This window comes from Balaenoptera ricei, chromosome 9 (genome assembly GCF_028023285.1).
Source record: "Balaenoptera ricei isolate mBalRic1 chromosome 9, mBalRic1.hap2, whole genome shotgun sequence".
Taxonomy (NCBI): Eukaryota; Metazoa; Chordata; class Mammalia; order Artiodactyla; family Balaenopteridae; genus Balaenoptera; species Balaenoptera ricei.
In genome coordinates, this window is record NC_082647.1 from 100482230 (window position 1) to 100509562 (window position 27333).

Genomic DNA, 27333 nt, shown 5'->3' on the forward strand with positions numbered 1-27333 from the left:
TCAGTCCCTGCTATTCACTAAAACATTCCTAAATTTTTTTTTTTTTGAACTTTGAAAACTATTCTCCCATCAAGAGTTCTTAACCACCGCCCCCGGAAGAGCACACTGGACGTCACTTAGATGTTGGCAATTTGCAAGGACCATGTGCATCCTCCTCTGACGGCACAAACCCCACTGCCGTCCCTGCCTGGCGGCGACAGATGCGCGCGGCTGACTCCTAAAAGGCTCGGGCATCACCCGCTAGACACACCACCTCAGCACGGCGGGGTCATGGACAGACTTGCCACCTCCGGAAGACGTATTAGATAGATGTTCGTTTTCTAAATCCTGACAACCTTTAAAAGCACAGGGAGGATTTGGAAGGGATTGCCTCCTAAGAACTAGGCACACTGCTGACTCCTAGAGCTGTTTTCCTTCTGTTAAACTTCGTCTTCTGCCTGTACCAGCCACATCCCCTGCCACGAGGGTAGGAGGCTGGCTTGCACACGACATGTACCCAAGTCAGAGTCAGGATCTCGGCACCAATTAAAACATTACTTTGATCAAAGGCAAAAACAGCCTTTTGGTCCACATTCCCTCTTTAATTCAAATGCAAAGGACTGTCCTGGACGCCAGGTGCATGTTGTGAACATGTTAAATGGGCTCCTTGCCCTTAGGAAGCTTGCAAATCACTGGAACACTGTTCATATTTAAGACAGTGAGGACTTCCCTGGTGGCGCAGTGGTTAAGAATCCGCCTGCCAATGCAGGGGACACGGGTTTGAGCCCTGGTCCGGGAAGATCCCACATGCAGCGGAGCAACTAAGCCCGTGTGCCACAACTACTGAGCCTGCGCCCTAGAGCCCATGAGCCACAACTACTGAGCCCACGTGCCACAACTACTAAAGCCCACATGCCTGGAGCCCGTGCTCCACAACAAGAGAAGCCACCGCAATGAGAAGACTGCGCACCGCAACAAAGAGTAGCCCCCGCTCACCACAACTAGAGAAAGCCCGTGCACAGCAACGAAGACCCAACACAGCCAAAAATAAACAAATAAATAAAAATATTTAAAAAGACAGTGACCTTCCAGGGATGCGACAAAGCCACAGTGGTCCTCTGCAGTGAGATGGATGAGTAGCCAATCAGAGTCGGAGTTCATTCCCCCCAGAGCTTGCCGTGCTCACGTGCTTAACAGTTCAGAGTGGACACCTTGGAGAAGTCTCCCTGTGATGCCTTGGCTGGTTATCTACAGTACTACACTTGGCAGGTGAGGGAGAAAAACTTCAGCAGAACCTTCTAGGTAAATCACTCTGAGTGACAGCAGAAGGAGTCAGCAGAGATTCTCTTTCTGGTATTGGTACCAGACACTGTGCTAGGTTGTGACGCCACTGTAAAAACAATCCGTTTTACTGGAAAACCATTATTAAAGGAATTAACATTTGTTCCATATATAAATGACCTGAAAAGAAATACAACTGACAGCTTTCAAATGGTGAAATACAATGTGTGAAGTGTGATAAAAATGATTTGTTCTTGACGTGAGTCAATAGTTTCCTTGTTTATACATGTACCCAACAAAGATACAGAGGGAGGAGTGATAGAAAAAGGAAAGCAGAGGGAGTTCCCTGGTGGCCTAGTGGTTAGGAGCCTGGGATTTCACCGCCATGGCCCAGGTTCAATCCCTGGTTGGGGAACTGAGATCCCGCAAGCCACGCAGCATGGCCAAAAAAAAAAAAAAAAAGGAGAGCTGAGTTACCAGAGAAATGCAAAGTCATATTATTACAAGGGGAAAATGCAGAAGGACAATTCACTAATAAATGCATTTCACACAAGACTAACTGATATCATCAAAACCCCTACATAATACAGAGAGGATTAAACAAAAATAAACAAGGCCTGCCTTCAAGGTGTTTATGTACACAGTCTGACTGCAGCACTTTGTATACAGAAGTGTACAATTTTACACTTTTTTTTTACTCTATTTTACAATTTAACATGTTATATTACAGATCGTTGTTTATGTGACTAGTTCCACAACTGATCCAACCTGAGAACAGGGGCTGTGTTTTATTATTCTTTATACCCCTTGCACATCCTTACAGAATGTTGGCTAAAGGAATAAGAAGCAATCACTGTGACATGTACACACTGCTAGATTTAAAACAGATGACCAACAAGGACCTACTATATAGCACAGGGAACTCTCCTCAATATCCTGGGAAAAGAATTTGAAAAATGGGAATGGGAAAAGAATTTGAAAAAGAAGAGATACATGTATAGGTATCACTGAATCACTTTGCTGTACACCCGAAACTACCATAACATTGTTTATCAACTATGCTCCAATATAAAATAAAAATTTTTTAAAAAAGAAGCAATCACTGAATGAACACGAAGGATGTACTCTTCTGTGTGGGGTCATCAGGAAATCAGGAAGGTATCACAGAGAGAGAGAGAGGGACACAGCATTTCCACAGACAAAGACAGGAGAGCACATTCCAGCAAGAGCCAAGGGACAAAGCAGGATACAGTGCAGGCCACGATGTGGGCGGAGACTGTAGCCCAGACAGCAGAAGCCCTGAGGGCCGCAGGGAGAGTTCTGTTTTATTCCATTGGCATCGAGGAGGCACAAGGAGTATTTTCAGGAAGGGGAGTAACAAGATCCCAGCACTCCTCTGGGAAGATGACTTGGGCCACTGTGTGAAGGAGAGATTAGGGGAGATATGAGGTGTCTACAGCAGATCAGTGGCGTTTCACTGCAATAACCCAAGTGAGACTCAATAAAGACTTGAGCAAGGGTGGTGGTGATATAAGGAACCAGCAAAAGAATGAGCTGAGAGCAGCAACTAGGGGATAAACAGGTAATAATGAAGGCAGATGATGGAAGAAAAATGTCACAGAGACAGAAGTAAACAGCGAGGAGGAGAAGAGATGGGGCCTTCTGAAGGGATGCTATCCGTCAGGGGCCTGGAAAAGCCAAGTCTTTGCAGGTAGGTGAAGATTGGCTTTTTGTTGGTAAGAGTATTTAGATTCCAAAAGAGGCTTAACCTGGTCTGGCCCACTAGACCCCATTGATAAAGAAACAAGGACTTATGAGGGATACATGGTCTAATGAAAAGGCAGGACCTTTCTGGGAGCAGTTTAGTGGTGTCAGCACCGGGAGCCGTGACTCAGCCGTGACCCAGCCCTTCTGTCCCTACAGTAAGTCACAGCACAGAGGTTTTCACACGTCATACAGCCCAACTTGCTAAATTATTTCAAAGAATAATTGAGCTTAGAAATAAACACTGATGTTTTAACACCCAAATAGGTTTGACTGAAAGGTGGTGAATAAGGTGTCCTCCGTAGTTGGCCATGTCCCCAGGATTCCCAGCCTACGGGGTTCAACACTACAATTCCAGAAAACAAAACTCCTTTTCTTCCCAGAGAACACTGCCCCAGAGCCTATAATACATTTTCCCCATAAGAGTTAAGGCAACAGAAATGGGGTTGTCATCCCTGAGACCATATAACTAGAAAAGGAATAATAAGTATATTACTGTTCTTTAAAATTAAGTTTCAGAGGGCTACCCCTTAGACTGTCCAAGTCCTAAGGATCTGCTATGCCACGGCTGGTCCACCATTGAGGACAAACTTCATTAACAAAAGCAGCTCAAGAAAGTTGAACACAGTGCAAACCCATGATGGCTACAGAGTTACCTGAACATCTCACCAGATATCCCTACTTAATTCCTCAATATCAAGTTAACGATACCATCAATAATAACGGAGAAGTCTGTTAGGAGTACAAATGTTCTTACTTCTCACTTTCATTTATGACTCAATAATAGCAGCAGGGATGTTAATGAATTCTCTTTATCTAAAACCAACCTCTGAGAAAGTAAAGGCTTTGTGTTTGCACAGGTTGGGGAAAAAAAAAAAAATCACTTATCTCAAAAGGGCAGTACAAGTAGTTTAAATGACTGAGACTAAGTTATTAACCAAATAGAAAATGCCTAAGTTCCTTTTCAGACATAAGATGAAGAAAGACCACTTAAAACGTCACAAATTCAGCTCTACTTTTACCACAGAAATTACTGTTATAATGCTCTCTGGTGTAAAATCACTGCTTTATCAATTCACCATTAAGTCACCTCCCAAGTAGATTGCCATCTCTCAACGGTTCTCAAAAGAAGCATCTTGCAAACCACGTTGCAGTGTCTCTACACTGAAAAGAAACTCCTGAAGTCAACTCACTGCAGCAGCGCTGGGATCCATTTGCAGAACCTAGTTACGTAAGAAAATATGTTCTTCAAATGTCCAAGAAGTAAGCCTATTTGAGCCCTGTGATAAAAGATGCCCGCTCCCCAAATAAACAAAGGATCTGATGGAGCAGGTAGCAAATCAGTGGGAAGAAGAGGCGTGTCACAGAAGGTTCTCTCTTCTTCCCTTCTTTCTCCTTTTTCCTTCCTCCCTCCCTCCCTTGTACGTCTGCCTGTCCTATACACAGCGAACAGTATGAAAGCCAACCACATAAATGAATTCGAAAATAACAGCTCTCCTTCGGGAAGCGTCGTAAATGTCTGCCATCAGACTCTGGACTTGATCCCATTCCTCATACTGGTTATCAGTGGCTGAACCTTGCACTAAATACTTTACAATAAATTATTTCACAAATTATTCTTAAAATAGTCACATAAATCAGGGGTGTGACTACGCTCTACATTTTATAAAGAAAGTGAAAGAGAGGTTAAAGAACCCACCCAAGCTAATGAAGGTGGGGCAAGGGCTGAAAGCTAGGAGTCTGACCCTGAACTTGACTGGCAGCCACAGCACCACAGTGTCCAACCCCCACCCGAGGACCACATCCTGCCCTCTCCAGAACCTGGCCACCACCTTTCTGCTGGCCATGAGGCTTCATCTCCAATCACCCCATCAGCACTGCTCTTTCCACATCCATTCTGGAGTAGCTAGATTGCCAGTAATGCAACCAAGTCAAGGTCTGAGGCAGGGCCAAGAAAAGAACGTGGGACATCAGTAGGCTCAGGGGGTTATAAATTTTGTGTCCTTTCTTTTCTGGGCAAAGCAGGCGCTTCAGACTCCATCTTGAAATCAAGGAATAAATCTTTCTCCTCATGGTACAGTAAGGATGATTCTTCTTAAGGAAGAATGAAGACTTAGGGACTTCCCTGGTGGCGCAGTGGTTAAGAATCCGCCTGCCAATCCACCTGCAGGGGACGCGGGTTTGAGCCCTGGTCTGGGAAGATCCCACATGCCGCGGAGCAACTAAGCCCGTGTGCCGCAACTACTGAGCCTGCGCTCTAGAGCTCACAAGCCACAACTACTGAGCCTGTGTGCCACAACTACTGAAACCCATGCACCTTGAGCCTGTGCTCCACAACAAGAGAAGCCACTGCAATGAGAAGCCTGCACACCGCAACGAAGAGTAGCCCCCGCTCGCCGCAACTAGAGAAAGCCTGCACGCAGCAATGAAGACCCAACGCAGCCTAAATAAATAAATTAAATAAATAAATAAAACATCATTAAAAAAAAAAAAGAATGTAGACTTAAATGTAAAAAGCAAAACTTTAAAACCATGGGAAGAAAGTACGGAAGGATATCTTTACAACTTTGGGGGGACCAAAAAAATTTTCCCTCAGAAGACAAAAAATACTATAATGAGAAGACTGATATATATTTATTGCATTTAGATTAAAATGCAATAAATACAGATGTTAAAAAAACCTCTGAACAACTGAAAATATCATAAATGAGGAATTAAAAGATAAACCATAGACTAGAAGACTTCTGTTACTCTTCCAACAAGGAGATGTGTCTGGACTCTGCAAGCCCTCAAGGAAGAGAGCACCCAACTCCCTGGCCCTGGTACTGATCAGACTTTTAAATGTTTGCCCAACTGATGGGTATGGAATCGTATCTCACTGTTGGTTTACTTCACATTTCCCTGATTACTCTGTCACTACTAGAGAAAGTGAGCATCTTTTTATGTGGTTACTGGAGACGTTTGGTGTTCTCCATCTGAGAACTTCCTGTTCATACTGTTTGCCCAATTTCTTCCTGGGTTGTCTGCGTTTTCCTTATTGATCTGTATGAGTTCATTCTATAAGTAATATTTTAACAAAAATATATTCATTGTTAAAACTTGCTACACTTTATGATTACAAGCTTTTATAGAACTTAAAGAATCAAAACAGGTGAGCAAACAAAAACAATACAGTTCAGATTTCAAGTATTAATTTAAAATGGATGCTGTCCTAAAAGTAAAGCAGCGTTTTATTTAATAGTAGAAAGATTTATTTGCAAGTATTAAATTTGACTTGCTAGTGACTTCTGATTTTGAGCCATCGCATGAGTCGCCCAGATCAATGTTGTTAGTTTTGCTTGTCAACAATGAACTTTTTAATTACAAATCAATTTAGACCTTTACATACGTACTGACAAAGTATAGGAACCAACAATTCTCAAGAGTACACAGCCTCATTAGTAACCAAAAAAATACACACTAGATCAATAAATTCCCATTTTTTAGAAATCTAAGTGGCAAAGATTTTTTGAATGATGACAGCATATGCAGGTGATGAGATAAGCTTACATATTCTCATCCAGTGCTGGTGGGAATATAATTTAGTATAACCTAAGCACAGTGGAATACAGGAATATGCAGCGAACCTTAAAAATGTTCATAGTGTCTGCCCTAGTGATTTCACCTCAAGGGATTTGTTCAAAGGAAATAATCAGTCACAAGATTCCCCAGCCCACCCAAGGATGTTCATCCCTGTATCGCTCCCCAGTTTAGCATCGTTCATTAGGTGTACAGGGCACTGAAAAGTTGGGTCCTGGATGGCTCCAGGCAATTACAGACCTGCTTTTACCATGAAGAAACGTATTCTATACGATTAGAATGGGGTTCAACCCCCTCCCCTAATTCCCACTTCCAACTCAGGCCTCGCCAGAGTATCCTATCAAACAACAGACGGCAACTGCTTCAGGTAGAAGAATGCACCCCAACCAGGCCCATCAAAGTCCTTCCTGGCAGGTTTTTGCCAGAGTCACTGAAGGAGTCCTACCTTGTTTAAGAGGACTATAGTTCTAAGGCATTAGTCTTGGACCGCGGGCTGACCATGATGTCCACGAGACCAAAAAAAGTCTATCCCAGAAATGGGTACCCTAAGATGCCATCCAGACCCTGAAAAGCCACTTCAGCCCCACATAACTTACAACAAGAGCCAGTAAATCCCCCTGTTAGGTAAGCCTGGCTGAGATGGATTTCTGTCACTGCGCAACCAAAGTCCCCTAATACATTAACTTTTATACACTAAAGTAAAATGGAATCCAATGTTTAGACTACCTCACAGGGCATTTTGTTCTCTCCCTCTGAGATGAAACTCTTCTAGAAAATCTAACAAAATCCTGGTAGACTTTCTGCTAACAAGGCAGATGTACCCGAACGAGATATTCGGGCACAGAAGCTGCTCATTCCGTTATTTCAAACTAGCTCATTTTTCCTGCCTAAAATAGAGTACCCATGCCATAGGGAAACCTAAAACAAATCCCCACTTATTCAGTTATTCCACTCTCGGTCACTGTATCATTTCTACAAAAGGTGGAGCTCCCCCCAAAAGGGATATACAATACAAAACATGTATTACTTATGCAAATACAGAACCAAAACAGAAAAAAGATATTGATAATATTGGGAAAATTCTTCCATTTCTCATGTAGGCTGAACTTTTGGTATTTTTTCCAGCCATATTTCATTGGTCAGAAACAAGGAAAACATTGTATAAGTAAAGATGCACTACTCGAGGGTGCCACTGGAGCTCCAAAGAAGACATACAGATGGCTAACAGGCACATGAAAAGATGCTCGGCATCACTACATATTAGAGAAATGCAAATCAAAACAACAGTGAGGTATCACTTCATACCTATCAAAATGGCCATCATCAAAAAGTCTAAAAAGAGCAAATGTTGACAAGGATGTGGAGAAAAGGGAACACTCATAAGCTGCTGGCGGGAATGTAATTTGGTGCAGCCACTATGGAAAACAGTATGGAGGTTCCTTAAAAAACTAAAAACAGAGCTACCATATGACCCAGAAATTCCACTCCTGAGTATATATCCGGAAAAAACAAAAACACTAATTCGAAAAGATACATGCGGGCTTCCCTGGTGGCGCAGTGGTTGAGGGTCTGCCTGCCAATGCAGGGGACACGGGTTCGAGCCCTGGTCTGGGAAGATCCCATATGCCGCGGAGCGACTAAGCCCGTGGGCCGCAATTGCTGAGCCTGCGCGTCTGGAGCCCGTGCTCTGCAACGAGAGAGGCCGCGATGGTGAGAGGCCCGCGCACCGCGATGAAGAGTGGCCCCCGCTTGCCGCAACTAGAGAAAGCCCTCGCAGAGAAACGAAGACCCGACACAGCCAAAAATAATAAATAAATAAATTAAAAAAAAAAAGAAAAGATACATGCACCTTAATGCTCACGGCAGCACTACTTACAACAGACAAGACATGGAAACAACCCAAGTGCCCATCAACAGAAGACTGGATTAAGATGTGGTTGGTGTATACACACACGCACACACACACACATACACACACACACAATGGAATATTACTCAGCCATAAAAAAGAATGAAATACTGCCATTTGCAGCAACATGGATGGACCTAGAGAGTAACATTATGCTTAGTGAAATAAGTCTGACAGAGAAAGACAAATGCTATATGATATCATTTATATGTGGAATCTAAAAAATAATACAAATGAATGTATATGCAAAACAGAAACAGACTCACAGATATAGAAAACAAACTTATGGTTACCAAAGAGCAAGCAGGGAAGGGACAAATTCGGGGTATGGGATTAACAGATACAAACTACTATTAAAATAGATAAGCAACAAGAATATGCCGTATAGCACAAGGAATTATACTCATTATCTTGTAATAACCTATAATGGAAGATAATCTGTGAAAATACTGAGTCACAGTATTCAGGTGCTGTACACCTGAAACTAACAATATTGTAAATCAAATATAACTTTAAAAAAAAGAAACAAGGAGAATGTTAAATGAAAAAACTTTAAATGAAGAATTTTTTTTCCTTTGACTCACAACCTAAAGAAAGACCAAAGAAGCCAGCAATTAGATAATCTAGATCCCACTCTGTACAGTGTCCTTTATAATATCAAGCACCTTAAAGAATACCCAACAGTTCGAGGTTACATAGACGCAAATAACATTTTGATACGTAAATATCACCACTGGGAACATGTTATTCTATTTTTTCTGTAGTTTGTCATTTTTGTTTTTTAAAAACAGCATTATTGAGATATAACTGACATACAATAAACCACACATATTTAAATCTGGCAAAGTTGTGACATATGTATGCACTCATGAAACCTTCGCCACAGTCGATATAATAAATGTATCTATCAGCCCTGAAAGTTCCTTCACACCACTTTATAATCCACCACATCATCCCTCTGCCCATCTCCAGGCAACCACTGATCTGCTTTCTGCCACTATAGATTTATTTGCATTTTCTAGAATTTTATATAAATGCAACCATATAATATGTAGCCGTTTGAGTCTGGCTTCTTTCACTTAACATGATAAATTTGAGATCCATCCATGTTGCAGTGTGTATCAAAAGTTCATTCCTTTCTATTGATGATTAGAATGCCGTCATATGGATATATCACATTTTGTTTATCCATTCACCTGTAGATGAGACATACAGACTGCTCCCACTTTGGGGCTATCATAAATAAAAATTAAGTGAACATTCACGTACAAGTCTTTGGATGAGCATATGCTTTCATTTCCTAAGGGTGAATGCCTGGATCAGATAGTAGGTGCATGTTTAATGTTTTATAAAACTGCTCAACTGTTTTCCAAAGAGGTTACACCATATTGCATTTCCACCAGTAGCATGAGTTCCAGTTTCTCTATACCCTCACCAACACCTGGTATGGTCAGTCTTTCAGTGTAATTTTAGCCACTCTAAGAGGTGTTTAACGGTATGTGTTATTCCATTTTACTTAGCTTTTGTTGGTTTAATTGATAGAAAGGGGGAAAATTCATATTAAAACTAAGTGCAAACAGCTAATAGCTGCCCGTGAAAGTAATGGGTTTCTTCTTACTAGAGATATAAACTAAGGACTGAACAACCAAGTAGTAAGAATACTATAGAAGAATTTCATGTCTTGGATGGACAGATAAACAAAATATCCTTTAAGTTCCCATTTATCATAATACATCATGATTCTATCAAATGCAAAAAACTTGGTGATTATAGACAAGAAATAATTTCTAGAAAAGACTCATAAAACGAAACAATTCATGGGATTAACATATACACACTACTATGTATAAAACAGATAACCGGGCTTCCCTCATGGCGCAGTGGTTAAGAATCCACCTGCCAATGCAGGGGACACGGGTTCGAGCCCTGGTCCGGGAAGATCCACATGCCACAGAGCAACAAAGCCTGTCCGCCACAACTACTGAGCCTGCACTCTAGAGCCCGCATGCCACAACTACTGAAGCCCGTGCACCTAGAGCCTGTGCTCCGCAAAAAGAGAAGCCAGCACGAGAAGCCCGTGCACCGCAACGAAGAGTAGCCCCTGCTCACCGCAACTAGAGAAAGCCCATGCACAGCAACGAAGACCCAATGCAGCCAAAAAAAAAAAAAAAAAAAAAAAAACAGATAACCAACATGGTCCTACTGTATAGCACAGGGAACTATATTCAATGTCCTGTGATAAACCATAGTGGAAAAGAATAAGAAAAATAATGTATATATATGTATAACTGAATCACTTTGCTGTACACTTGAAACTAACACAACATTGTAAATCAACTATACTCCAATTAAAAAACAAAACAAAACAATTCAGATAGAAAAACAGAGCTTGTTTAAGGAACAAGTAATACACCCTGATTTTGAAACATGCTCTGTCAGGGTTTCCCGACACTTTTTAGTCTTTGGAAGTCTATTACTAACAAAACAAAACTCAAGGTATAAATTATTTGTTATTAAACTGTATACACAGACACTTACACCCATATATAAAGCCCCTGCCTTCTGGTCCATGACACCTGATTTCCCATCACTGTTCTCGTTTCACTTGCTTCCCTGAACAGTCCAAACTGCAAAGTCAGTCCCCATGAAGACACTCAGGAAAACACTACTTTTCTTTTTCCTTCAGTCCTTCTGCCAAACCTGCTGCCTAAGTCTCTCTCATTGCACCTCCCCATCCATTCTTTCCTCTCCACTCCCTTATTCCTGAGCTACTGGAGGAAAAACAAAATGTATGTGTAGATGTAAAGTCTGTGATCAAAGTCCCCTGCCCTTTGTGGTTCCCTATTTCACAGGAAGCATCCATCACCTGGCCCAAACCCACCCCAACAATCGAAAAATGCTCATTCATCCTTCAAGATGCACCTCAAATTGCACTTTCTCCCGCTTGCAAACTTCATCACTCCTCCTCCAAGTCTCCACACTGTTCACGATCTTTTCACTGTTCTGACTTTGCCATAAGTGCTTGATCCCCAAAGAAAGAAGCCCCAGCGTGAGGCTCTCCTTTACCACAGAATAGAGTCCACGGGCTTTCTGACAATCAGGCTCCAGTCTACTACCCAGCTCAGAGTCAAGTTCCAAAAAGTTACAATTACTTCAACCCTGACTATGAAATGGGTGGAGCACCAGGGTAATTTGGTGAAGAAATATTTAAAATTTTAGCTATTTAAGAGGTATTTGCCCAAATGTAGTTACCACTTAAAGATCAGATATGATAACATTCTGTAAGCATGACACTTTATTTTCAATGAGAGAAGCATCCTTAAAGCTGAACCTGTTTCCTTACTCACCTCTGCACACAGATGCTACCAAAGTTATCAACCTACCGATAAACACTTAATCCACACACTGGAGACTATTTATGAAAAAAAAATGCAGAAAATGGGAAAGAGGACTTTCCTTGGCATCATTTCTCAGAAGTTTGATTTCCGTTTAAGTAATTCTCACCTCATTGGACATACTTCTTATCACTCAAGATACTGAGTCCAAATATAGAAAACAGATTCTTTAAACACATAAGAAGCTGAGACCTGTCAGTCAGTCTTAAACAGATAGTACAGACACTGCCACATTTGAGCCAACAATGTACCACTTGGATAATATCAAAAGATACATGCCCTGCTTCCCAAGTAATGATGCCACACCTGGAATTGCACATATGGATGGGATGTGCTTCAGGTCGATAAACAAGTGCCCTGCGACCAATAGTAGAGCAGGGTTTCTTTGTTCACGGATAGATAGCTTACATTTTTAGATCTGCTCCAAGGGTTCTTTTAATGAACAGTCACCCCACACTATTCTGGCTACATTATGAATGAACCCCAAAGAGTTGGGCTCTTCAGGGTTATAATGAATGCCTGGGATCTGTATATACTCTCGAAGAGATGGTCATGCCCACATGATTCCCCGTAATGTACACAGAGTTCTCCTGATGGAGGAAAGGAAGGTGTAAAACCCTGATTATCTGGAAGGTAGTCCAGATACATGGAACTTTACAGATTCAGAACTACTGGCTCAGCCAAGTTCCATCAATTTCTCGCTATTCATCAGCTTTTATGTGGAGCACTAAGGATGCAGAGAGAAATGAGAGAAACCGCCCTCAGGAAACACACATTCTCTGGATGGAATGACCTCGACACAGATGCAAATAACCTCGACAAAAGTACTGCATTTTCCAGAAGTGGAGGTGCCAGGGAGAAGGAGATGATTAAGCCATGGGAAGGATAAAAGAGGTATTCGTGAATATTAAAGATGCAATCTGAGAAGCCTAAAGGAACCCTCAGTTTTCAGGATTACACTGGCCAAGAGAGAGAAGAGAGAGAAGATAAGCTTTTCTTTTGCTGAAACATAAAAATAAAGATGGGTGATCCTATAATCAACATTTATATATCAATACCAAGGAAAGAGAAAAGAGGAGCTGATTTGTATTAGAGATAAATTCCTCTAAGACAAAGAGAGCACACAAAAGGCTGGGAATGCAATCCAAAAGATGGCTGAGTCCCAAAGCCCAGGGACAGAAATGAAACCATGGTCACTCCCAGGCAGGATCCAGTCACAAAAACATCTTTTTCAACCTTAGGTGACGGAAACGTCTACATATGTGAGGAAGGCCTGGAATGTACTGGAAGAGGCGAGTGAACAGCAAGCGGGCAGGGAATAGAGAACCAAAGCAGCTCAAGCTCAGTTTCCCTCCAGTTTCCTGACTCGGCACCTTCTGTATCTAGAATGATCTCCAAGGTCTCCTCAGCTTCCGCACTCTGTTGACTTTATGGATTCTCCATAGGAACTAGGAAAAGTCTGAGTATATCTTAAAAACTCGCCAAGTATCACTGAATAAAAGGCTTACTTTCCATAAGTAAGAGTTAAGGTTCTGATCTCAATACAAACATTTTTAATTATAAATCCAATGGGGTGTGAGGGTTGAATAATACACAGGAGAGCAGAGATCTGACTCCCAGATGCCCTCCTGAGAGGTTAAGTAATGACAAAAAGAACCAGTCCCATGAGTATGTTTCAAGAAGATATTATCAGCTGATACGCTCACTGGGTACCAAACAGCCACAGAGACAAGAGAGAGGGAGAGAAAGAGGGGAGCGGTATACTAGGAGACATGGCCCCTGCCCTCCAAAACCTTGAATATGAACATGAAGCTGGAGTTGACACGATGACAGATTAACACTGCAAGTGAAAATAGCAATAATTCAGGAGTTCAAAGGAGAGGTCACTTCAGTACAAGCACATCGCAGAAAGAACGGGACTTAATGGAAGAAGGGCATCCTTGGAATATGTGATTAAAAGGCTGGAACAAGCATGTCCAAGTCAATAACCAGAAGACGGTGAGTGGATCAGAATGACTGGAGAGGGAAGAAACTGAAACTAAGATTGGAAACGTAGGTTTCGGCCATACGACAAGGGTCTCAGCCACAGATTAGGACTTGATCTGGGAAGTTGTGAGAAGCTGTCCAGGGTTCTCAGAGACACAGGGATTGAACTGATGAGCGGGGAAGATAAGCAGAAATAAAAAGAACTCTTAGGAGGGTGTTAAAATACCGTAGCGTGAGCTAGTTTTCACAGAAATCTGGGTTTTTAATGCCACATGACCATAAGAAGTACCAAAGATCAGCAGTAAGGAAAAGAGTGTGTTAGTCTAATCCCAAATCAAAAACAGCAATAGAAATAGCAAAAGATGGGAATTCCCTGGCGGTCCAGTGGGAGCTAAGATCCTGCAAGCCATGTGGCACAGCCAAATTAAAAAAAAAAATAGAAATAGCAAAAGACTTTACTATCTGGAGTTCAAGGAGAATCCTGAACCCACCTCTTCTTTAAGAGATTAATTTTTAAAATTTCATATTTATCTTAATATAAAATGCCTAATAAGCCCCGGTTCTATTTTGTTTTCCTATTCCTTTCTTTTTTGTAACTAGCCATTTTATAAGTATTTACCTAATGTCTTCTGCCATGGCATGACGACAGCCAAACCTTTTCATTTCCTATTTCTAGCAAAGAAAGAAAACACATAAAGGTAAAGAGCAGAGATTTATTTGGTCAGTGGACTTCTTTGCTCTCCCTCTAGCACACTTAATAGAATAAAGATTTAAAACATATGGAATAATGCTCCAAAATAATTTGCTCATTGCTTCAAAGTACAATAAGTACTCTTAATTAGTAAGCCATAAATTAATATGCTTAAGGAAAGTGGAGGCTATTAAAGAGAAACTAACTACTATGATTAATGACATCATATGGGCATAGATGCCATGTGGGAATTTAAAAGGAATTTGAGATCCTCTAAGGATTTTGAAGTCATATGTTACATACTGTGTAAGCAACTGAGACACCCATTATTCAGGAGAATATGGCTTGATCTATATTCAAGAAGGCAATTTTCTTAGCAACTTGAGCCCCTTTAACTGAGAAGCTAGACCTATTTTAATTTTATTCTGTGACTTCAGTAAAATTGAACTTTATCAATTAAATCTGAATTAACATAAAGTTACACCTAGGGAAAAAATCTTTAAAAAACACACATGTGTGGCTAAAGCATGTTAATTAACATATATTCTGAATATCCTTTCAGATGGACTGAAATCTGAATATCAACATGCAAAATAAATCATCACCCTAGTGGTTTTTGCTTTTGATCCACAAAAGAACAGTCATGGGTGGTTGGGTAGCACAGAACCCTCTCTATCAAACTTTTTATGTAATTATAGAAGAATATACAGCTGTAAGAAAAATCTTAGTGGCATGATTCATTTATATCAAGATCTCTGAACAAGATACCAACCTAGGAAATGTTCTGGGATTTAGAAGTAAGCAGAGTAAAGGGTTGCTTCAACAAAGGATAATTTGAACATTGCTCAAGGTCAAAGAGACATACACATGTATAGGTATTTCTGTACATGCATGTGCACATTATTGAGGTATAACTCATATAGAATAAAGTGCACAAATCTCAAATGTGCGGTTCAGTGATTTTTACGTATGTATATTCCTGGGAAACCAACCAAGATAGGGACTATTATCAACACTTCAGAAGATTCTTCCTGGGCTCTCTCCTAGGTCAAATCATTATCTGACCTCCATCATCATAGTATGATTCTGCCTTCTCTTAACCATCATATAAAAGGAATCATACAACATGTACATATTTGTGTCTGGCTTCTTTGCCTGAACATTAAGACAGTGAAATTCATCCATGTTTGCTGCATGTAGCAATAGTTTGTTCTTTTTAGTTGCTAAGAATATACCATCATTTGCTTATCCATTCTACTACTGATGAACATTTGGGTTGTTTCTAGTTTGGAGTTACTACAAATCAAGCTACTACTAACACTCTTCTACACATATATTTTTTGTGGACATATGCACTGTATTCCGTTTTCTTGATATACACCTTGAACTGCTGGGTCATTAGGAAGGCATATGCTTAGCTTTTGTAGAGTGTGCTAAACAGTATTTCTGCTGAAATATTAATGGAAAAACAAATCACTTTCTTCAACATGCAGAATGATTTGTTTAGTTATTTCTTCTTTTGTATCACATACATTTAAAGTTATACAGCCTTTAATGTAATGATTCCATTCCAACACAAATAGCAGAATCATCTGGGAAACCTTTTAAAAATAAAGATTCCTCTATGCCTCCACGCTCTGCCAAACAAAACCCTACTGATAGGTGAGAACTTTCAACTACTGCTTCATGACTTTACTACTGCATTCAAAACCTATAAATGCAATGAATGGGTTGAGGAGACATTTCTTGAGAAAATTTTTAAAAAATGTTATGCAAGTATAAGGTATTATTATTTTATCTAATTTTAATTCATTTAAATTAGTTTCACCTAGAAGTTAAAAACTAAAGTCAGAGGTGTTAATTCACTAGTTTTTTTTTTTTTTAAATACTTGTTTCACTCTCGCTGCATTTCTAACGAAGAAAACAGTTCTTGATGGAATATGGCAATCATTGCATCCAAAGAAAATCTGCAGATTCAAGCCATAAGTGTTTTTAGAATTGAAAAAATCCTGTTTTAAGAGCACTGATATGGAGCCCCCAAAAGCAGCCACGTCATTGGAAACAGGAAAATAAAAAAATAAAGGAAAAAACTCATCTGAGATGAGAAGCTGAAGATTCAGGCTCCTTTCAAAAGATAATGACATTCTGAAATTTGTCACCTGAAAGTCATATACCTCATAAGGTAATGGTCATGAAGACCCAAGGCCTCATGAAAAACTTCTCCACAGCAGACTATTAAATTCTTGTGTGAGGTAAACAAACAAACAGAGCACCAAACCATCTTCCTCTCCTGCCCAAAAATAAGTGCAAAGCTATAAAGAACTTAATTTTCAAAGATGTCATAAAGGCAGGACTGAAAAGAAAGAACCAGGAATTACCTGGAAAAGGACTCAGGATATACCTGACATAAAACTGACATCAGAAAAGATAAAGCTGAAGGCTTATACTGAATAGACACAAGGACCGCATGAATGAATGGGTAAAGACAGACACGAATAAACTCCTACAGTATTTCTCCTGGTTTCTCTTTTGGCCATGGAACCAGCAGTGTTTGTCCTGTGAACCTCAGCAATCAAGTAATTTCTATACAATATTAAAAAGACTTACTGAGAAGCAGAGTTTAACAGAATCATTAAACTGGAGCCGTAAATTTAAGAGACCATCCAGGCAAGCTCTTTTTTCAAGGTGAGGAGATACGGGTGACACCATAAAAAAGAGCTCTGCCTAGCACCAGCTCACATTTTAATGCACGGCGGTGGGAAGACCAAATGTTTATTAAATCATCAAAACGGGTGGCCAGTGTCCAGGAGGGAGAAGATAGCGGGTCAAAAGTATCCTCTTGTCTGAAAGGGATGCCGAAGCCAAACAAGAACCCCCCATTTGCCTGATGGATCAGTGGTTAGAGCACACAATTCCCTTCCAGGACTATTCCAAAGATTCCAAGGATACTGTCATCATCTGTGGTTCCCTTTCTTTTAAGCAAAACAAAGCAACCTGGTACCTTTAATATATAATGTATCAGCTTTAGAAACTGCTGTCCTTTGTAAACTACACCAATACCTTATGATGGATCTTTCAACAAGTGCTGATGCTTTCTTCAAAAAAAGGAATATGTTCCCCCAAATCACCACCTTTTTCATCCCAAAGGTTCACATTCACACAACCACGGACACTTGATACTTTCTAGGCCCATCTTAAACACCAAAATCAAGCTTCAGATTCAACATTTCCTTCATCCTTGGTGACTCCAAATCACAATTAAAGAAATAAAAAGCCTGGCTCTTCTCTTTTAGTCAATATAATCCCCTAAGAGTCCAACTCGCAGAACATTCACATAAAATATTAGCTTTATATATTTAGAAGAGATAAACTGAAACAGCAAGGTGATCAATCAATTTTCAATTACATTTGGCATCTGGAGAAGATTATGGGGCATGTACTTACAATCGACATTAGTCATCAAATGAGGGGGTTCACACTTTAAGGATTCCACAAACCCCCAGAGTATGTAAATTAACACCATTAATCACCAATAAAAGCAATCTTTTTTTCTTTGATTAACAATTCATCTAGACATTCTACACTGTTACAGTTTAAAACAAACACACATAGGAGTATTTTAAATGCTTCATTTAAAGCCAAATGGATGACTATAATTAACTAAAGAACTGCAATTAAACAGATTCATAAAAATAAATTTTTAAAAGGACTTTATATAGCAGATACCCAGTGAAAATACATTATGTATAAATATAGACCTCTTTCTTTGTAAGTTCACCTTTAAAACTTTTTAGCACAGGTTACAAAGTGCAGAGTTGAACTCTTAGCACTCCGATTTCATCGATAAAGATCCTTTTTTATGCTCTAAAAACAAATGGCTAAAACATTTCAAAGCACAGATTTCAGCATGAAATTTAGCTCGCACATTATTTTATACTGGATACTTACTATATCAAACTTCTGAGTGATGTTTCCCTGGACATCCAGTAAATAAACCTTGCCATAATGTGTGCCCAGTGCCAAGAACTGTAAGAAGAACAGAGGGGTACAGGGGTCAGTTTCTTAATGGACCATTCATACACAATTAGTAATAAAACCATCTGCAAAGTCAAGACACTTAATGTGTAAGCGATCTGCGATGCCTCGGAAGACGCACATTCCTTTGAGAAGGCTTGTTTCCAGCTTGGAGGAAATCACAGAACAGGGCCTTCTTTATTGGGATCATGCAAGCTAGCTGTCAGAATGACTCATGAGGACCCTCATCTACTGACAACTAACGGTGTGCATGCGGCCTGTACACAATGCCCTGATGGACTGAGGCAGCAAATTAAAATGCAGCTGTGAAAGTACGACCAACCCACGGTTGAACTCAGCATCTGAAGGGAATGATTTAGAAACTCCCCTTAATTTATGGCAACTGCGTAAATCTGTGCTATCATTTAAGTTCAACATACACACACACACACACACACACACACACACACACACACACACACACACAACAAAGTAATCTTTTTTAGGAAGGAAAATCCATGCCACGCTGAGATGCAAAAACAAAACTCAGATGTACTTATACTGTCATCGTGAGAATGCCTCTCTAAAAGTAAACGTGTGATATTAAGTGTCAATGTTTATTTTTGAATGCAAAAAAGAAAAAAATCCTTTTCTGGCACACAAATAACTGTTGAGCTTTGTATTCATTTTATGACATAAAACTAGTTCATAACTCCCACTGTTTCTTTAATTCTTTGAACTAACCCTAAAGAAATGAGAAGAAACTTTAGGACTACCTGAAATAGGACATGAGATTTCTCTTCCCTTTTATTTCTCTAAGCAGTACTCAAAGAATTCCAAATTCTCTGTATTTCGTTGCATGTGAACATGCTTCATCGTAACCTAGAACGAAATGCTCAAATTTATAGGCACTACTAAGCTTTTCAGTCAAGCAGAACAATCTTGAAAAAAATTAACCTTACAGAAAGTCAAGATTTAAAAGGATTTCTCAGAATGGAATTGCTGAAAATGAAATTTCAGATCAGGCGCTTAAAATATAAAACTACATTAAAGAGGCGTCACAAAAAGGAAAAGAAGGGGGTTCATTAGAAATTCAGTCCCTGCAATGCCTTTCACTCCTGCAAGGTTGCCTTTTTTTCAGGAAGAAGAAAAAGTCCCCCGGGTAAAAAAATCAATACTGGTTAATAAAACATCAGGTGTGCAGACATAACTAGGTATGACGATTCCGCTGCACAGGGCTGCCTGAATGACAAGGTGCCAGGACGATTACTCATCCAGGGCAGACAACAAGGCTGCTGAAAAGAGGATGTCGGGGCCCTGGAAAGGGCAGGGGAAGAGGTAATTCTGGGGGGGCAAATGAGCCTGAATTTTTAAACCAAACAGGGCTGTTTCCTCCAAAGCAAATGAACATTCTAATCAGAAATAGAGGACTCAGAGGGGTGTAATTTCTTCTCCACAGTGACACTCTGACAATATCTGAATAGAAAAATACCACATAATACTAGCTACAAACAATACTCCATTCTGAGGCCACCTATGGTAAAAGAATGAATGGGTTTTAAAAGCTCACTACACCCAAGTACTCGACAGTATTGACTCTCCTCATAAACATTGTATTTATTTTGTTAGAAAACTAAGGGGGGGGGGGGACTTTCCCGGCGGTCCAGTGGTTAAGGCTCTGCGCTTCCAATGAAGGGGGCACGGGTTCGATCCCCGGTCGGGGAACTAAGATCCCACATGCTGCATGGCGCAGCCAAAAGTCAAAAAAAAAAAAAAAGAAAGAAAGAAAGAAAGAAAACCAAGAAGGCCAATGCTTTAATACTGGGTCATTCTCTGATATCTCTGTGAAGGCCATTCTTGAACTTCCAATTATATTTTATCAAAGTTTTAAAGGTTCTATACAGAGTACTTTACCCCAAATATTAATTCCTTCCCTTCTTCTTTTCAAAATTACTAGTTTAATTCATTTAATACTTAAGACAGAAAGGAAACGTAAAATAATTGTTTTGATTGTATGATTTCAACCTAAAACTATAATTACTTTAGACCATCTTGGAAAAAAAAAAGCAGTGGTTTTTATGACAACCTACCTTTTGTTTAGGAAAACATTTCATCATTTGGATTAGATAAATTATTGTTGCTCCCTTTTAGAAATAACTTTATGTGCTCTTAAAACAATCAAGTTTGATAAGGCAATCGTATAGTTCTTAAAAATTTAACTACCAAAACTATTAATGAGTCATACTTTCATTTGCTAATGCTTTCGACTACTTAAAATACAAGAAAAAAATGCAGAATTGGCCACAAATTATGAACATAAATATAAATCCTTTAAATATGACCCTCCTTTCAGACATGAAAAGCCTTGTGTTTTTGTAACTATTGATTTTTTTTTTCTTTTAACCTGAGAGCACCTAAAATCCAGCATGGGCAAAGAATAAATATAATTTAATTAGCCCCTTTCCTGTTTAAATACAGAAACTTGACTCATTTGATAAACTATCATTTGGGCATTGAATCCTTCTGAACCATCCACTAGCATAATTGCTTTTCCTCTGAACAACTGGACTTTTTGTAAGTAAACAGGTAGAAGAAGCAATAAGCAGTCTTTTGGACACCACGAAAGAAACAAAAAGTAGTACATTTCAAATGTGGTCAGCTGTATAGTAATATCTATGTTTCACCTAGCACTTTACAGCATTCAAAGCATTAGAGCAGGGACTGCCTTCAATTACACATAAGGAAATAAGTTCTGGGAGTTGATGTGACTTCCCCGGAGACAGTCAATGAGTGGCAGAGCTAGGGCCAGAATTAATAGCTAAAATACTCTCAACTGGATCAGAAGCCTGGTAAATAGAAACATGAGTCTCAGATCAAGAGTGCATGTTCTCAAACTTAGTCTGACTACAGTTCCCACCGTCAGGCTCCTTGGCCAAGTTGGATTAAGTATGGTGTTAATAAAGTTTGACCTCTGGGGAGGCAAACTTTGTTCTCCTTTTCATCAATTTGATGGTTTATTCAACACACACACACACACACACACACACACACACACACACACACACAAAGCACCTATGATATGCTTAGACAATAAGCACGTATGACTTAAAAGGATGACGGTAAAATGATGGAGACAGAAATAAAAAACTGATTAATATTAAATTTTTAGAGTATGCTTTAAAAGTAAGTACAATTGACTCGTGAACAACACAGGTTTGAACTGGGAGGGTCCACTTAGACAGATTTTTTTCAATAGTAGATAGTTGGTCTTTGAACAATCTGGGGGGCGGTTAGGGGCACCCACCCTTCCTGCAGTTGCAAATGTGCATATAACTTTAGTTGGCCCTCTAGATCCACGGTTCCTCCAGATCAGTGGTTCTACAGCCACAGATTCAAGCAACCAGGGACCGTGTAGTATTTACTACTGAAAAAAATCCGTGTATAAGTGGACCCTGTGCAGTTCCAATCTGTGTTGTTCAAGGGTCAACTTTGAAGGAGGAGTGTTAGACAGTAGACACTGAGGCAGATGGGGCAGGCTTGTGGTAAAGACCATTTTAGGCAGCGTGGATACAACTTGCACAAAGGCATGTAGTCACATAAAAAGCAGGACAAAGGCAAAAAATTACAAGTAGTTTTATATGGTGGAAGCATCCAGGGCAGGAGACAGGCAATGAGATTGGCAAGGTTGGTTAACAGGAGACTTCTGAATTTTTCTTTTTTTTTTTAACTTTTCAGACTTCATCTTGCGTGTAATGAGAGCCATTGAAGGGTTTTATTTATTTATTTATTTATTTATTTATTTATTTATTTATTTATTTATTTAATTTTGGCTGCATTGGGTCTTTGTTGCTGCGCGCGGGCTTTCTCTAGTTGCTGTGAGCGGGGGCTACTCTTCATTGCGACGCGCAGGCTTCTCATCGCGGTGGCTTCTCTTGTTGCAGAGTGCGGGCTCTAGGCACGCGGGCTTCAGTAGCTGTGGCTCACGGGCTTAGTTGCTCCGCAGCATGTGGGATCTTCCCGAACTAGGGCTCGAACCTGTGTCCCCTGCATTGGCAGGCAGAATCTTAACCACTGCACCACCAGGGAAGCCCCCGAGGTTTCTGAATATTTATGGAGAGACGAAAGGTAACAAAGTGAGTGTGTGTTTAGGGGGGAGGGGGGAGTGTGTCCAAATCATGAAGACACCAGGAAACCAATACGGAATTCTAGGAAGGGGGAGCACATGATCAGATCTGAATTCCTGGAAGATTATTTCAGTAGAAAGAAGTGTTATAAATGGACTAGGATGAAATCAAATCTGAAAGAAAATAGATTGGTTCACGGTGTGTTCATTAGTTCCAGGGAGAAATGATGAATGCCTGTACTAAAAGATCTTTGACTCAGGATGGGAGTGGATTCAAGCAGGTGACATGCGGGTAGAATCCAGGCAGAAGAGATGTTGTGAGTAAGAATAGTCAGGAGTTGCTGCCAGAGCATTGCACTTGTGGCAGAAAGTGGTCAGATATGGGGCCAATCACACAAGGAGGCAAGATCTCAGAGGACCTTAAACACCACATGAAGGAGCTCAGACTTTTATTTAGTAGATGATGAAAATAAGATCTGGTTAGAAAAATGAGAAGCACACGAGTAGAGGCAGGAGAAGATGAGGGCCTTGGCTAGGGCAGGGGTGGTGAGAGAACCACCAGGACTTAGGGGATGACTGGGCGGAAGGGGAGAAGGAGTCAGCTTTGGCTTAGGTGATGCCACCAAATGGGGCAGAGAACCCAAAACACACAGAGGCGAGGGAAGGAAGGGAAAAGAAGATGAGCTCATTATGGACAGGGTGAATCTTAGGTATAAACAGAACCAAAGGTAGAGCTGTGCAGGAGGCACCTGGATAAATAAGCACGCTATTCTTGGAAGGGTCAGGGTGGAGGTGGCCACAGAAATCATGAAATTTAAATATCAAGAAGAGTACACATTTGGGCTTCCCTGGTGGCGCAGTGGTTAAGAATCCGCCTGCCAGTGCAGGAGACACGAGTTCAAGCCCTGGTCCAGGAAGATCCCACATGCCGCGGAGCAACTAAGCCCGTGCGCCACAACTACTGACCTGCGCTCTAGAGCCCGCGAGCCACAACTACTGAAGCGCACGTGCCTAGAGCCCGTGCTCGGCAACAAGAGAAGCCACCGCAATGAGAAGCCTGCACACCGGAACAAAGAGTAGCCCCCGCTCACCCCAACTAGAGAAAGCCCGCGTGCAGCAACGAAGACCCAATGCAGCCAAATAAATAAATATATTTAAAAAAAAAAAAAGTACACATTTAATAGACATGTGGCCAATGGACCAAATCTTGGGAAAACCAACATGTAAGGGAAAAGTAGAGGTGAAAGAAACTGAAAGAAAACCAGAAGGGAATAACAGAAGTGATCAAGAAAGTGATAAGAAAATGGTGTCATGATAAGGAAGTTTTAAGAAAGGTGAGCTCCACAGTGTCAAAAGCATCGAAATGTCCACAAATTGGCGAATGGACAAAGTGTGTTCTGTCCATACACTGGGATAATATTCCCAATAAGGAGGAATGAAGTGTTGATATGTGCTCCGTCACAAGTGAACCTCAAAAACACGATAGTAAGTGTAAGAAGCCAAACACAAGAGACCAAACAATGTATGATTCCATGTATATGAAATATCCAAAATAGGCTAATTCATAGAATCAGAAAGTAGATCAGTAGTCACGTGGGGCTAGAATTATGTCTGTTCCATGACATAGCCTGATCACTAGGAGAGAAGGGAGGAAATGAGGGGGGGTGAAGTAAAGAAGTGGACAAAAAGGTCCTTGAGCAGGAGGAAGAACAGCTCCTGTGGGGAAGGATGGGCGTGGATTCAGATGAGCCGGGAAAGGGGTCAGGAATAAGGCTGATCATGCTTGGTAGTTTCCATTTTCTTAATTAAATAGAAATGACATCATCCTCAGAGTGAAGGGATCGTGGCTGAAGAGGCGGATTGGGGACCGAAGGAGCTTTTGAAGGACAAATAAATATCAGCCCTTTCAGTGACATGTGCACCTCGGCATGCAACGTGTACCAGCACATGGCAGGTGGCTTTGGTCATGTGAGCACTGACTCGGAGCTGAGAGTGTAGCTGCGGGGCACATGAGGGTCAGGGCCATTAGAGAATTGAATCTGCTGGTAAAGTTAACTTAGGATAGTTGACCACTTGACAGAAAGAAAGAGAAAGAATGGATTAGAGATCAGGGCTCCATAAAGTCACAAAACAGGGTTAGTGGGAAGATGAACACAATAGCTTCAAGGAAAAAAGGACAAGAGAGCGTTGCCCAAAAGATTCTCAAGTCCCAGGGACGGACACCCTCCAGAGTGTGGCCTTAAGGGTAGAGAGATGAAACAGGGTCGAAGGAGGGGGTTTCTGGAAAAACAAAACAGACAGCACATATCCTACTGGCATGCTGAGCAAGTGCAGGAATCTGTTTACAATGGAATGAAATCGGTAGTAAAGGGGAACTGGGTGGAGGTAGGAGGAGGATGAGGCAATACTGCTGGTAACAAAGGGATAAAGCCAGGAGATGGATCAGAGCTGGGGGTCTGCCTTTTGTGGAGGCACCAAGGCTCACTCACAGGGCTGATAGGGAAGACAGAGCAATGGGTGAAACTCCCTGGCCTCTGATATTCCAATTATGACCCAGATTGTTTTGGTCTAAGAATGGGCTAAGGGTCCTGTATAGTACTTAGCCTGGATTCAGAAAGTTGGCGGGGTGGGCTTTGCTGTAGCGAAGACACATATGTGGAATCTATTCATTCATTCATATAATAGATAAGTAATCATCTGGGGCCTTGCTGCTGATTCCTAAGGCCTCCAATGGAATCTCTTCTACTTTCACAAAAGCAATGAGCTCCACAATACTTCTCATCCTAACACTTTCCTACTCTACTACTTAAGAGCTGAGGAATTAAGTGCTAGGGTTTCCGAGAACCACTTGCTACAAACCTTTCACATCCATCATCGTCTGAGTCGTACTTGATATACCCTTGCAGTGGGTGGTGTGTGTGTGTACAAACACATTTATATAATATCTCTGGTTGTTGTTTTGGTTTTTTGTTGGTGAGAAAGAAGAGAGGAAGAATGGAAAGGAGACATGATTACTGTAAAAAAAAAAAAAAAAAAAAAAAAAAAAAAAAAAACCACCATGCAAAGCACCCAGACTCCAAAGTATCAACAAACTTACCACAGAAACAACTCAGAGCAGAATCCTCTACATGGGCCACCTTACCTTGTCGTGGACTGTCATGCAGCTAGCGGCATCCTTCTGAAGGATTTCAGTTACCCCATTGGAGAGCCTTTCATACTTCAGTTTGGGCTCCTCTTCACTCTCTTCTTCCTGCACAGAGAGCAGAGAAAATGACAGCCCTCAAGGACTTATTTGAAAGAGTCAAAGACTCAAAACACACATTGTAAGGGGGAACCAGAGATGGTTCCCTCAATGACTGTCAGCAACCCAACTACAGCTAAAGGTTAAGATCCTCATGTTTCATTTTTCCAACTGGTCTATCAACTGCTACAACTTCAATGGCAGAATAAATTCAAAAGCTGGAAAGAGGACTATAATATACTCCCTGTTGACAATAGTCAACTTTGGCATTTAAATACAATACTATCTGTCCAACTATGCAGACAAAAGTCAATAAATAGCGTATGGGCAAAATACTTGTCAGTGTGCCCTCATGGACATAAAACACAACAGTGAGATAGGAATATAATAAACCTCTAAAAGACATGAATTTTGCATTTCAAGATTACAAGTATTTTTCTCAGATTAGAGAATATCTCTGTTAATTAGAAAAATATAATTATAAAAATTAAATCAAAGTGAAAGAAAATTAGAAATTTTATATAAAACAAAGTATATATTACTCTTCAGAAAAAATATTTTAATATTTATTTTAAATAACTAGTAAACCATGAACAGTCATTATTTATTTAGTTTATGTTAGAATATTCACTGTTGACTCTCATTGTTATGTTAGAATATTCACTGTTGACTCTTAATCATTTTATATGTATTCAATATTATCACTAACTTTATATGTTCAATTTCACTGTTGATACAGCATCATAAGACATCCTTAATGCTCAGAGTTACAAAATAAAGTTAGGAATCTATATTGACTATAATGGCCATGAATTAATAAATCAAGGATAGTTATAAAACTTATTACAATGATTCAGAAAAATATTCCATTTTACTTCATCAGTATGTAATGAGAAACAAGAAAACATGCATATACCAACACCTATGACTGGATAAAGCTGGCCAAAAGAGAAGTTCACAAAAATAATCTAATTACTGACATTTCCTTCAAAAATAATTGTGTAGCCCTCACCTTCCAGCTAACATTTGGGTAGTCTGAGGCACATCAATGTTCCTACCCAGAATAACTAGGAAGGCTTAATGAACTATAGAGCAAGCAACATCACTCTAAGGCATCAATTAAAGGGCTGCTGAGGCAACCTGAACTAGAAGAGTCAGGATTCCAAGATGGTGGACAAACCATGGAGAGGTGAGCTGGCATTCTACAGCCATTCTTCATGGAGGTATTTATCAACAAGAGGCTGAGAATCTCTGCCTAGAGAGATGGCCAGTCCTGGGAGGATGGAAAACAGCAAGCCTTCTGGTACTTGTGGGGACTGGAGACCTGATGGGCTAAGACCCCAGTGGAAGGCAGAGGCAAAGAAGGGAGTT

General features: G+C 40.5%; 1 protein-coding gene across 1 annotated transcript in view; it reads right to left on the reverse strand.

Moving 5' to 3' along the window:
• The window catches only part of VPS41 (VPS41 subunit of HOPS complex), a 182383-nt gene that overhangs the window by 111466 nt on the left and 43584 nt on the right, over positions 1-27333 (reverse strand). Inside the window, exons 3-4 of the mRNA XM_059934200.1 lie at positions 25864-25971; positions 18533-18610 (exon numbers count right to left, since the gene is read on the reverse strand). Of these exons, the coding sequence (XP_059790183.1) occupies positions 18533-18610; positions 25864-25971 (186 nt within the window). The remainder of the gene's footprint in view (positions 1-18532; positions 18611-25863; positions 25972-27333) is intronic.